This window comes from Scyliorhinus canicula, chromosome 15 (assembly GCF_902713615.1).
Source record: "Scyliorhinus canicula chromosome 15, sScyCan1.1, whole genome shotgun sequence".
Lineage (NCBI taxonomy): Eukaryota > Metazoa > Chordata > Chondrichthyes > Carcharhiniformes > Scyliorhinidae > Scyliorhinus > Scyliorhinus canicula.
The window spans coordinates 29,368,801-29,380,952 of record NC_052160.1 but is presented as its reverse complement, the minus strand read 5'-3'; the positions used below and the strand labels follow the sequence as shown (position 1 = coordinate 29,380,952).

The window sequence follows — 12,152 nt, the reverse complement described above, 5'->3', positions numbered from 1 at the left end:
CTTCCTGTTAAATTTTCTTCCTGAATAATAATAATGATCTTTATTAGTGTCACAAGTAGGCTTACTTAACACTTCAATTAAGTTACTATGAAAATCCCCTAGACGCCACATTCCGGCACCTGTTCGGGTACACTGAGGGAGAATTCAGAATGTCCAATTCACCCAACAAGCTTCTTTCAGGACGTGTGGGAGGAAACCCACGCAGACATGAGGAGAACGCGCAGACTCCGCACCAACAGTGACCCAAGCTGGAAATCAAACTCTGGTCGCTGGTGCTGTGAAGCAACCACTACGCTACTGTGCAACTGAAATATGTACCACTTTGTACTGAAATTTAAGAAACTGTTCAACTTTCACAGAGACTGACATACACTGGTTACCATAGAGCTTTACGGATGAATATGCAATACTAGTAGGGAGCCTCAATTGCCAGTTCAAATACTGGGGGAATCGGGTACACCTGCACCAGGTGGAATCCAGAACACTTTTCTTATTCATTCATGTGATGTGAACATGTGTGATGTCATGGCCAGCATTTATTGCCCATCCCCCAGTGCCCTTGAGTTGGCAATGGTAAGCTATCTACAGCTGTGTGACTTGCTAGGCCATTTGAGAAGGCTGTTAATAGTTAGCCATCCGTCCAGACCTCTGGATTACAGTTTCACTAACGTTACGCTCCCCACTTGCAGAATTATGAGCCTAATACATATAATTTTAATGTCAGTCATTCACCTGAATCTATTTTTTTCTCTACCAGCTACGGCAACTGCACCGGTAAAAGCAAGTTACTGAAGCAACTGCGAAAAGCCTCTGTCAAGTCCACAAAAATGCCATACAGTGATTCTAAACATATAGTTGAACAGACAGGAGCAACTGATGATGCAGCCAAACAAACCCAGATGAAGAGAAGGAAAGCAAGAAGTGAAAGCAAGAAGCCTGTCGGTGAGCAGCTTGGGGTGTCTGTGGCTCTAGACTCTAACACAGAGAGACAAGCCCGAGAGGCGCTCAGTTCACCCAGTGACCAACTCATCCTCGCATCTGCTCCCACACTGAAAAACTGTACTTCAAAAGTCACAATACCAGCTGTCAGACAGAGTGAGCCAACACTGCCTGGAAGGGAGCAATATCCTGCAAATATAAACCGGTAAGGAAGGGAATATGCGTGAAACGGGGAAAGTTCATAGATGCTTTAACAAAATATCAATCTGTTCTTCCAAACAAAAGCAATATACAGCAAATCCTGAAAATCTGAAACAAAACTGAAAATGCTGGAAATACTCAGCAGGTCTGGTAGCATCTATGGAAAGAGAAACAGAGGTAAACTTCCAGGAAGATGACCTTTCATTGGAATTCAATCTTGTTTCTGCTTTAATCTCCACTGGTTTCCTTTCTCTTCTGATTTTTCTTTCACTCTCTCTCTGTCGCTCTGGGATTTGTCACTCCAGTTACAGAGGAGCTATTTGCCTTTGCTGAGGTCAGACCAACTATGGTCCACATTGGCTGACGGTCCCTCAACGCACCTAATTTCAAATTTCATCCTTAACTTTTAATCTTTTCAAAGCCTCATCTTTGCCAACCTCTAACGTTCACCAGTGACAACATATCATGCGATGGGGGAAAAGCATGATTCTAACTACGTGCAACTATGTCCCAACCTTCTTCTCCTCCTTTGAGATCTTCTTTGAAAACCACCTCTTTGGCCAAATGTCTGGTCACCCCTCCTAATTTCTCTCGCTAATCTGTGAAGTGCCTTTGACATTATTCCGTGCAAAAGGTGCAGTATAATTGCCAGTCATTATGGTTGTACGTAGCATCTAATCAGTAACCTCCTCAGTGACTTGTTGGTGTTCAGGTCAGTGTCAGGTTGGTGTTCAACGGACTAGCAAGTTTAATTCCTTTTTTTAAATAAACAATTTTATTGAGGTAGTTTTTGGCTTTATAACCGTTACAGACATCATCAGAAAGAAAGCAAAAAAGGCAAAAATGTGCAAACATCCATGTACTTTCAATACTTCCAGCAAGTTTAATTCCTGATGGGAACTCCATAACCCTTGTGATGAGGATAAACTACTGTTAATGAGTAAATTGTATATAATTATTTTGTTCCCTGTTGTAAAGTATTTTGATTTAGAACATAACATAAGAAACAGGAGCAGAAGTAGACCATATGTCCTCACAAGCCTGCTCCCCCATTCATTGAAATCTTCAGCCTCAATTCCACTTTCTCACCTGCTCCCCCTATCTCTTGATTACCATGATGTGGAAATGCCGGCGTTGGACTGGGGTGAGCACAGTAAGAAGTCTTACAACACCAGGTTAAAGTCCAACAGGTTTGATTCAAACACGAGCTTTCGGAGCGCAGCTCCTTCCTCAGGTGAATGACCTCACCTGAGGAAGGAGCTGCGCTCCGAAAGCTCGTGTTTGAAACAAACCTGTTGGACTTTAACCTGGTGTTGTAAGACTTCTTACTATCTCTTGATTCACTGAGAGACCAAATATCTGTCTATCTCAGCCTTAAATATATTCAACAATGGAGCATCCACATTCCTCTGGGGTAGAGAATTGCAACGGTTCACAAGTTTTTAGGTGAAGAAATTTCTCCTCATCTCAGTCCTAAATTATCAGCCTCTCATCCTGAGACTGTGCCTCACGTTCTATTTCCTCAGCCAGGGGGAACAATTTCTCAGTGTCCAACAAATTCTTTCACAACCTAGTGTGTTTCAATGAGAACATTTCTTATTCTTTTAGACACCAGAGAGTATAGGTCCAATTTACTCAGCCTCTGATCCTAGGAACCAATTTAATGAACCTTCACAGTACTGCTTCCAATGCAAATGTGTCCATCTTTAGATACGGAGACCAAGACTGCACACACGACTCTTGGCGTGGTCTTATTCTTGTTCTCCAGCCCCCTTGCAGTGAAGGCAACCATGCTATTTCCCATTCTAATTCCATGCTGTACTTGAATGCTGGCATTCTTTATTAATGTTAAAGAGCACACCCAGACCTTCTGAACAACAACATTTAAAAGGTTCACACCTCGTAACAAATATTCTGCTTTTCCATTCTATTTAATTTTGAAACAGTAATCCATGTCGTAGTCGGAGTCTGGAGCCAAATGACCAAAGGCTGAGAGAGCACTGGAGGAAGGAGCAGCAGAGCCGACAGCGGTTGTACAGGCAGCTGGACAGCCTGAAGCCCCTGAGGTCTGTGACAGGAAAGCAGCGTGCCGCAGAGGGAACACCACTCCTCTTCCACACGGTTAGTGTGAGCGCACAGCACGCAGGCAATGCCAATCCTCTTCCACACGGTTACTGTGAGCAATGTGTCATAGGAACTCCACTCTTTCACACAGTCAGTATCAGCAATGTGATATAGGAGGAACTCCACTCCTCTTTCACACAGTCAGTATCAGCAATGTGGTTTAGAGGGAACTCACTCCTCTTTCACACAGTCAGTATCAGCAATGTGATATAGGAGGAACTCCACTCCTCTTTCACACAGTCAGTATCAGCAATGTGGTTTAGAGGGAACTCACTCCTCTTTCACACAGTCAGTATCAGCAATGTGGGTATAGGAGGAACTTCACTCCTTTCACACAGTCAGTATCAGCAATGTGGTATGGAGGGAACTCACTCCTCTTTCACACAGTCCGTATCAGCAATGTGGTGTAGGAGGAACTCCACTCCTCTTTCACACAGTCAGTATCAGCAATGTGGGTATTGGAGGAACTTCACTCCTTTCACACAGTCAGTATCAGCAATGTGGTATAGAGGGAACTCCACTCCTCTTTCACACAGTTAGTATCAGTAATGTGGTGTAGGAGGAACTCACTCCTTTCACACAGTCAGTATCAGCAATGTGATATAGGAGGAACTTCACTCCTTTCACACAGTCAGTATCAGCAATGTGGATATAGAGGGAACTCACTCCTCTTTCACACAGTCAGTATCAGCAATGTGGTTTAGAGGGAACTCACTCCTCTTTCACACAGTCAGTATCAGCAATGTGGTTTAGAGGGAACTCACTCCTCTTTCACACAGTCAGTATCAGCAATGTGGGTATAGGAGGAACTTCACTCCTATCACACAGTCAGTATCAGCAATGTGGGTATAGGAGGAACTTCACTCCTATCACACAGTCAGTATCAGCATTGTGGTGTAGGAGGAACTTCACTCCTTTCACACAGTCAGTATCAGCAATGTGGATGTAGAGGGAACTCACTCCTCTTTCACACAGTCAGTATCAGCAATGTGGTATAGAGGGAACTCACTCCTCTTTCACACAGTCAGTATCAGCAATGTGATATAGAGGGAACTCCACTCCTCTTTCACACAGTTAGTATCAGCAATGTGATATAGGAGGAACTTCACTCCTTTCATACAGTCAGTATCAGCAATGTGGTGTAGGAGGAATTCACTCCTTTCACACAGTCAGTATCAGCAATGTGGTGTAGGAGGAACTTCACTCCTTTCACACAGTCAGTATCAGCAATGTGGTATAGAGGGAACTCCACTCCTCTTTCACCCAGTTAGTATCAGTAATGTGGTGTAGGAGGAACTCACTCCTTTCACACAGTCAGTATCAGCAATGTGGGTATAGAGGGAACTCACTCCTCTTTCACACAGTCAGTATCAGCAATGTGGGTATAGGAGGAACTTCACTCCTTTCACACAGTCAGTATCAGCAATGTGGTATAGAGGGAACTCCACTCCTCTTTCACCCAGTTAGTATCAGCAATGTGGTGTAGGAGGAACTCACTCCTTTCACACAGTCAGTATCAGCAATGTGGTGTAGGAGGAATTCACTCCTTTCACACAGTCAGTATCAGCAATGTGGGTATAGGAGGAACTTCACTCCTTTCACACAGTCAGTATCAGCAATGTGGGTATAGAGGGAACTCACTCCTCTTTCACACAGTCAGTATCAGCAATGTGGGTATAGGAGGAACTTCACTCCTTTCACACAGTCAGTATCAGCAATGTGGTATAGAGGGAACTCCACTCCTCTTTCACCCAGTTAGTATCAGCAATGTGATATAGGAGGAACTTCACTCCTTTCACACAGTCAGTATCAGCAATGTGGTGTAGGAGGAACCCGCTCCTTTTTCACACAGTTAGTATCAGCAATGTGGCTTAGAGGGAACTCTGCTCTTCTTTCGCAGTTAGTATCAGCAAAGTGGTATAGAGGGAACTCCACTCCTCAATCTCAGACTTGAATATGCTCAATGACTGATCATTTACATTAATATTAACCGAAATGACCTGCTCCTGTTATCACACTGTGACAGGTGTGAACCAGTAGGCGACAGAGAGGGGACAAGATACTGTGTGAGACATCAGATTTGCAGTCTCACAAATTCCTTTCATCTTTTAGATAACTGGGCAACCATAGTCCAATTATACCTGGAGGAAGCTCTGTAGCCATTGGCTCATTCTCTTTTCTTTATTTTCAGGAGGCCTCCTATTTGCCCAACATCAGCACTTTACCTCAGAAAGGAAGAAGTGACATGCTTCTACTTATTGTCCAACTCTCCAGCTGTGGCCAACTGGTGACAAGTGGACCGCAGGCTGGACACTCTCTAGACACAATGATGACCACATCCAACTTGTATAATACACTGGTGTCGTGGTTCCTTTCTCTGGTGAGTTTCTTGCTAAAAGAGGATGATGCAATACTGAGTTCCAGTGTTCCTAAGTTGAACAGGGGTTGTGGTCTCCACCTAGCCACAGTCTTAATTTTAGAATCTTTCAGATCTCCCGGACAGGAGTGTGTTGGTATTTCATAACCGATTGCTCTTAATATGGTGATCCAGTTGTTTAAAAAAAATTAGAAGTCAATCTTTTGTGTCAAGTTTTCACGGATTTCAGCCTGTTATTTTCCACCACTGCGATGTGTGGACAACAGCTGAACTACAAGAAGATGTCAGAAAAATAAATGCACCTAATACTTTGAGTGACCTGATATTACCAACTTTCAAAATGTTTATTTTGAAGTGTTTATGAACAAACTGTTTTTCCTGTTACCCAGGTTCCCAGTCAGCTGGTTCCTGTGAATGGATTATATGGAGACTGTGCTGAGGTGGAGTTGAGGGCACCATTTCAGGTGGTGGGTCTTCAACAGGTCTGGCAAGAAGATGGCCTGGCTCTTTATGTTTGTGTGGTGCCAATTAGTCAGGGGCCGAGCCCCAGCAAACCCACCTACAGTAAGAGCCGGAAAAACAAGGTCAGTAGTGTTTGCTCATAATATCCATGCCTACTCTTCCTAATCGCAATGCTGGTTTATCTACAGGATACTGAATGAAGAAAAATTAGTATTTTGTAATGTCCTTCACTTGTGCAGTCTATAAGCTACAGTAATATACAGTAAACTAGAGTAATATATATTGCGGTTAGGGAATGACATACTGTACCATTCCTACAGGAACCCTTCTAATCTTCTGTTAAATATTTTCTGCTAGTCAGTCCTTTACAACATGAGGCTGTTTGAGCTCACTTGGCTAGACAGCTGACTCGTGATGCAGAGCGATGCCAGTAGCACGGGTTCAATTATTGAACCAGTTGAGGTTATTCATATAGGTACGGTTATTCATGTAGGCCTGCCTTCTCAACCTTGCCCTTCGGTATGGTGACCCTCAGGTTAAAACACCAGTCAGCTCTCCCCCTCAAAGGGGAAAGCAGCCTATAGTCACCTAGGACTTTGGCGACTTTATCTTGCCTTGCCATAAGCTACACTCCTTCCCATCTCAGCCATCACAACTTGCAGGGGCACACAATGCTGCTTAGGATTTTTATTTTAAGTTACTTAGGGATGAGAAAGAACTGTAATACATTCATGTGTGAGCAAGAGGACTTATTTGCAGCATGAAAATAATGTGAACGGGACATAGAGAAATCTGTGGAGCATGTTAATCAGCTGTGCAATATCTGTGATGTGAGCACATCGCAGGCTGGATATCTTCACCTCTTGTTCTCCCCAGGAAATATCCAGGACTGTGTGGATTATAGTGTGAATGGAAAATTCGACATTTTAAAGAATGAAGCTACTGTAAGGTCTTAACCAGTGCTTTAGTGCCTTAACCAGATGTGGTGACAGCCCTGCCTATTCTCAATGGAAGGCTAGAATGTACATCAGTAGCTGTTGTTCCTGGGATTTGGGTGATTAAAGGGGCAGGCACTGTCATAAGGATATTTACTGTGAGAACTGATTGCCCTAGCCTCCTTTATTTGGTTATTCACAGACAAAAGAAGAACTGCGCGGAACATCAATATTTTATCAGCTAGTTGTGAAATTCTTATCTCAAACATGCCTGAAAGCAGTGATATGGTGGTATAAACAGCTGAATAATTCTCTTCAGGAACAAATGTTCCCTCCACAAATCTACCTTCCTCTAGTTCGTCTCAACTCCATTATCTCTGTCAATTCAGATCTCAAGGTGGGTATGAATAACTGTTTTGTTCACATTGAGCACTCTCATGAGTGTCGGTCACACTGAATGTATGTGTTGTTTAGTTGCACCAGGAGGATGTAAAAGATAATATAACAAGTATAGGATCTTTGAGTCTGTAACCCTGATGAGAATTTGAACTTAGCTCCGCTGTCCTTTGGTTTTTACACAGACTGTTAAGAAAATATTTGAAACTGAGATGGGGTTTTATTGGCAGACAGTAGAGACAGACGAGAGCTACTGTCCCTCTGTGACTGAGATCAGTGAGAGCTGTGAGGAGAAACCAGAGGTAAGGACAGGATTGTACACTGCTGTCATATATCAGTGCATGTGTTGGAATGAAACATACCTGTGTAAATATCCAGTCAGGTCCATAATTAATGATGGATCATAGAAGTAAAGAGACACAAATCCTAAGTGTTGGTCATGCGAAAAACTGACTTGACATCATGTGAGAAATGACTGTTACGGTGTACAGCACTTGGGTACAATATCTGTACTCCAGCAAATATCTACTGGAGGAAACCAACAGCAGATTATGCCCACCATCCCACAGAGCAGGAAATTGAGGGCAAACTTGTCTGTAAGCTTCTCCTTTTATGTGTGAATGTCAACAGATTGTTTTAAAGTAGATGCTTACTTAGAATTAAGTTTGATTAATTCATTTCACCATTACTTTGTTTCAGATTACCATGGCATTAATTTTTGATAACTTATTGATTAATCCTATGGCCCTTCATCACACACTGCAGCTCATCCTTGGCTATGGTATAGATATCTGTGGCCTTCGTCTACTTTACTCTTCACACAGACTCCTGGCTGAAAGCGCAGGTAAACAGAGTGCAAAGCCAAATGTGACCAGTGGGCTGTGTATTCTAACTTAGTCTGAGTAGCGGAATAACCAATTAATCGTCCTGGAGAATCAACCAGCAAACCCTTGGCTGGATTCACTCACTCGATTCAAAACTCTCGTAAATCTCTCTCTACCAAACAAAATATTATAGAATTCAAATCCATAGTTACATTAATTATTTAAAAGGTAATTTTTCACACGTTTGCTAATAGATATGGGGCTGGATTCTCCAATAATGGGGCTATGTCCCCATGCCAGCGTTTTCCTTAAGAAAGTCCTGCGCGAGTCCCCTACCTGCAGGGGGCTGGCAGGGCCCCAGAGTGCTCCTCGCAGCTCTGGCTGTGGATACGGGGCCCCACACTTCCGGTCGGGAGTCTGCGCATGCACACGGCGGCGTCCTGCAGCGGCCGGCCTGTGCGGCATGGCGGGCTCAGACCAAAAATGTAGACCTCCGAGAACGTGCGAGTCCGTGACACCCGATAGCTCCCCTGGCCGTCCATGAGGCTCCCCCCCTCCCCCCACCACCAGGACGGCCGCGGTCTGAGTCCGCAGCCGCCAGCCAACGTTCCCGACGGACGATAGGTGGTTAGAACCACGCCATCGGGAACTCGGCCGGTTTCACGTGGGGAATCGCGGGGGGGCCTCTGCCCCTTTGCCACGGCGCGTAGTTCGCAAGTGAGAGACTCCCGAGCAATTCTCCGGCGACCGGAGAATCGCGGGAACGGCGCCAGTCAAAATTTTGGGGTTGACGCCCATTCTCCGCCCCTGCGCCGATTGCGATTTACGGGGAATCTAGCCCATGGTTACAGTGTTTTGTTTTCCTCCACAGGTAAGCTGCCTTCTGCTTACACTCCAGATGATGCTGACCCAAGACCTCTGTTGGCATTAGCACTGAGAGGTATGAATGCTCGTGCACTGTGGATGGACATTGTTGGGCCCTCAGATCCTCAGCTGGCCAGTGTGACAGATCAGCACTCCATCAATGCCCTTTACTGCAAGCATCGTGATGAGCCAGTCCTCTACTCCCCACACCAGGAAAGCCGTATCCACTGGGAGCTCTGCGTGTGGTTTGGTGGAAGGATTCCTGAAAATGGGATTGTACGAGTAGGCGTTCAGAACCCTGGCAGGAAAAACAGTTTGAAATCCAGGTATGTAACACACTGAAAAGGACGTTACAATGAACACCACAGAGATTCTATCACAGTGTAGCTCTCCCTCAATTCTGCCAGTACTGCAAAAACAAGCTTGTCCCATTGCATTAGGCACTCAATTCCTGGAGTGCAGTTTGAGTTCATGACTGCTGACTCAGAGGTGAGCGTTCAACATAATTCAGCCAAGTTGACAAAAGAATCAAGAGAAATAAATAAAAAATCAATTTTTATTTAAACTTGCACTTGTCAAGGATTTTGATACACAGCCTGATTCTATTTCTACTGTACCAATCCTTCATCCACAGATCTCAAAATCTCCAGTCTACGGGAACCCACATAGACCCCAGAGAGACTTGCAGGCCTCCTGCTACACTTGTTGCAACAATTAGAGGTACATCCCAATGCTCGGACAGAATATTGTACAAGTAACTAAAGGCCCTGCTCCAATTAGGAGGCTGTGAGTTTATACTGATTCTTGGCAGAAGACCACAGATCTAGTCTGGTTCTTGAAGAGTAACATATGTTGTACCATTTCTGTAAGAGAAGACACTGTACCATTCCAATAAGAACCCTTTAATCTTTGTTAAATATTTTCTGCTAGTCACTTCCAAGGGAAGCAGTCCGTTCCAGTGACTGAGATTCCTGAAATACAGAGGCAAGCCCTGGCAGTCGCGTGTGATGACCTTCAGTCACCCAGTGCCTCCTGATTAATTGCATGATGATGAAGGGGCTGTTCACTGCTGTGAACATGAATGGTGTTGGAAAATGGATGTTTTCAAGCTGAATGTGGCTTTCTGCCTTCTGCCTCATCAGTCATTGACATGCAGGTTGCATGCCCCACCATAAACAAATATCACTGTATAATTTGAAAGAAATATTGAGTTTCTCACTTTTGCTTGTATCTCAGCTGACATATTTCTGCTAGTATCTCCTGCTGTACCACCTCATTGCTATGGAGATATAATGTCCATCTGTACCAAGCGAGGATTCAGTCTACAGGGTATGCGACGCCTTCGATTGTCTGCAAAGAGAGCGGGGAGCCTTGGGATTACAAGTATGCAGGTACAGCACAGCAGAAGATCAGCGTCATTAATAAATGGTTCCGACACTGGGAGAATGTCAGAGGCCATGGTTAAAGGGTTATGGCACAGTGGGAGAAGGTCAAAGTAAGAGGATACAGCACACTGGGAGAAAATCGGGGGTCACAGCAAATAGATATAGTACAAGTTAATCAAGAGAGAGAACGATGATAGCTTTGAAGTACAAATATGTCATCCACAATCTAATGTTAATAGGCTAGAGAGGCTGAATGGTCTCTTTCTGTTCCTGATCATGACTTAATCAAGGAGAGCCAGAATTGTTAAATCAAGTCATGAGTGACAAGTTTAACACCATTTAGGTAGATAAAGATAATACTGAGTCTGGTAGAAATTGTTTTTAACAAGTCCATTTTCAAAGATTGTAGCAATATGGTTTCAAGAAATTTAGCACGAATAAAAGCTTTTTGAAGGACAGGAAAGAAAGAGTTAGGATAAATGAATGTTTCTCAGATTGTAAGTGTTGGAAGGGTCAGTACTCGGTCCTTTCCTTTTCTTGGTATGCACAGATGATTTGTATTTGGGAATTGGTAACACTATATTCAGAAGTGGGTTTGGTAGACACGAAGGAGGAAGGTAACAGACAGCACAGAGACATATGCTGACAGAATGGGCAGAGTGTTGTGATTGGGTTGAATGCTTTACCACAGGGAGTGGTTGATGCAAAGACCATTGCACCTTCTAAGGGGAAAAATTACATATTTGAATAGTTCCTATTTCACATAAAAGAAACCATGAGAAGGGACGTTCGCATTGTAAAAGGCACACCGGGGTAGAACCTTGCCAGCCAGAGGTGAGTGAAGGATAAAATTGTGTGAGTCGTGTTGGGGGATATGCAATTTAATGTATCAAGTGAGAATATATTCAGCGATTTGTGGAATACTCGATAATGGACAGTTGAATAACTTGCGGCCCATTGTTTATTCGGAGCTCTCAACAGGGAAACTCCTTTGCTATTGCAGATCCCAGTATTTTGCGGAAGTGGAGCCCTAATTCCTCACGATTCTGATGGCGGCCCTCCCACAAACCTGCCCTGTCCCTGCTTCTTGCTACTTTTAAAGAAAGAAAACGCAAATCATCATGTTGTCAGCTTGCTGAAAGGTACAATAATACAAATATTTCACCAGTATGGAGTTATTTGGTTGAGTTTTTGCAGTAGCATCCTGACCTAACTGAGCTACTAATTCCTCTATAGTCACTGATCTGCCACCATTATTTCAACTCTTCATACACTACATTGTACTCACACTGTGCTTGTGTCCTGCTGTAGGTATAGCGAATGAGCTGGCGGAACAGGGATTACTCAAAGGTGTTCGGAACAGGCTTCCTCCCAATACCAAATTTGAGATTGAATTGTGTTTTCACGTGGCTCCCTACACTGAACAAACGCTGCAGGGCTTAGGTAAGGTTTTGCAATAGATGATAAATTGGGGAAGTGGGAGTACCAGCCAGTGGCAGGGATCCTGGAGTCCAGTGGCATCAGCTTTTTTTCAGATCAGTTTTTTTTCTTTGTTCGTGGGATGCACCACTGCTGTCTATGTGGTGCAGGTACACCGATAGCATTGGGAGGGGGGGGGACCTTCCAGGATTTGAACCCAGTCTCA

At 44.0% G+C, this 12,152-nt stretch overlaps 1 protein-coding gene across 8 annotated transcripts in view; it reads left to right on the top strand.

Annotated features, from left to right (window-relative positions):
• The window catches only part of LOC119978565, a 73,613-nt gene that overhangs the window by 23,205 nt on the left and 38,256 nt on the right, over positions 1 to 12,152 (top strand). For all 8 annotated transcript variants that reach the window (XR_005463490.1, XM_038820301.1, XM_038820299.1 and 5 more), the window contains 12 exons: positions 758 to 1,144; positions 3,087 to 3,261; positions 5,456 to 5,644; positions 6,031 to 6,225; positions 7,241 to 7,435; positions 7,620 to 7,736; positions 8,134 to 8,278; positions 9,130 to 9,448; positions 9,757 to 9,842; positions 10,359 to 10,513; positions 11,511 to 11,649; positions 11,819 to 11,950. Coding sequence is in view for 7 of the 8 variants with exons in the window: in XM_038820301.1 (XP_038676229.1) it covers positions 758 to 1,144; positions 3,087 to 3,261; positions 5,456 to 5,644; positions 6,031 to 6,225; positions 7,241 to 7,435; positions 7,620 to 7,736; positions 8,134 to 8,278; positions 9,130 to 9,448; positions 9,757 to 9,842; positions 10,359 to 10,513; positions 11,511 to 11,649; positions 11,819 to 11,950 (2,234 nt within the window). In the remaining variant the exon portion in view is untranslated. The remainder of the gene's footprint in view (positions 1 to 757; positions 1,145 to 3,086; positions 3,262 to 5,455; positions 5,645 to 6,030; positions 6,226 to 7,240; positions 7,436 to 7,619; positions 7,737 to 8,133; positions 8,279 to 9,129; positions 9,449 to 9,756; positions 9,843 to 10,358; positions 10,514 to 11,510; positions 11,650 to 11,818; positions 11,951 to 12,152) is intronic.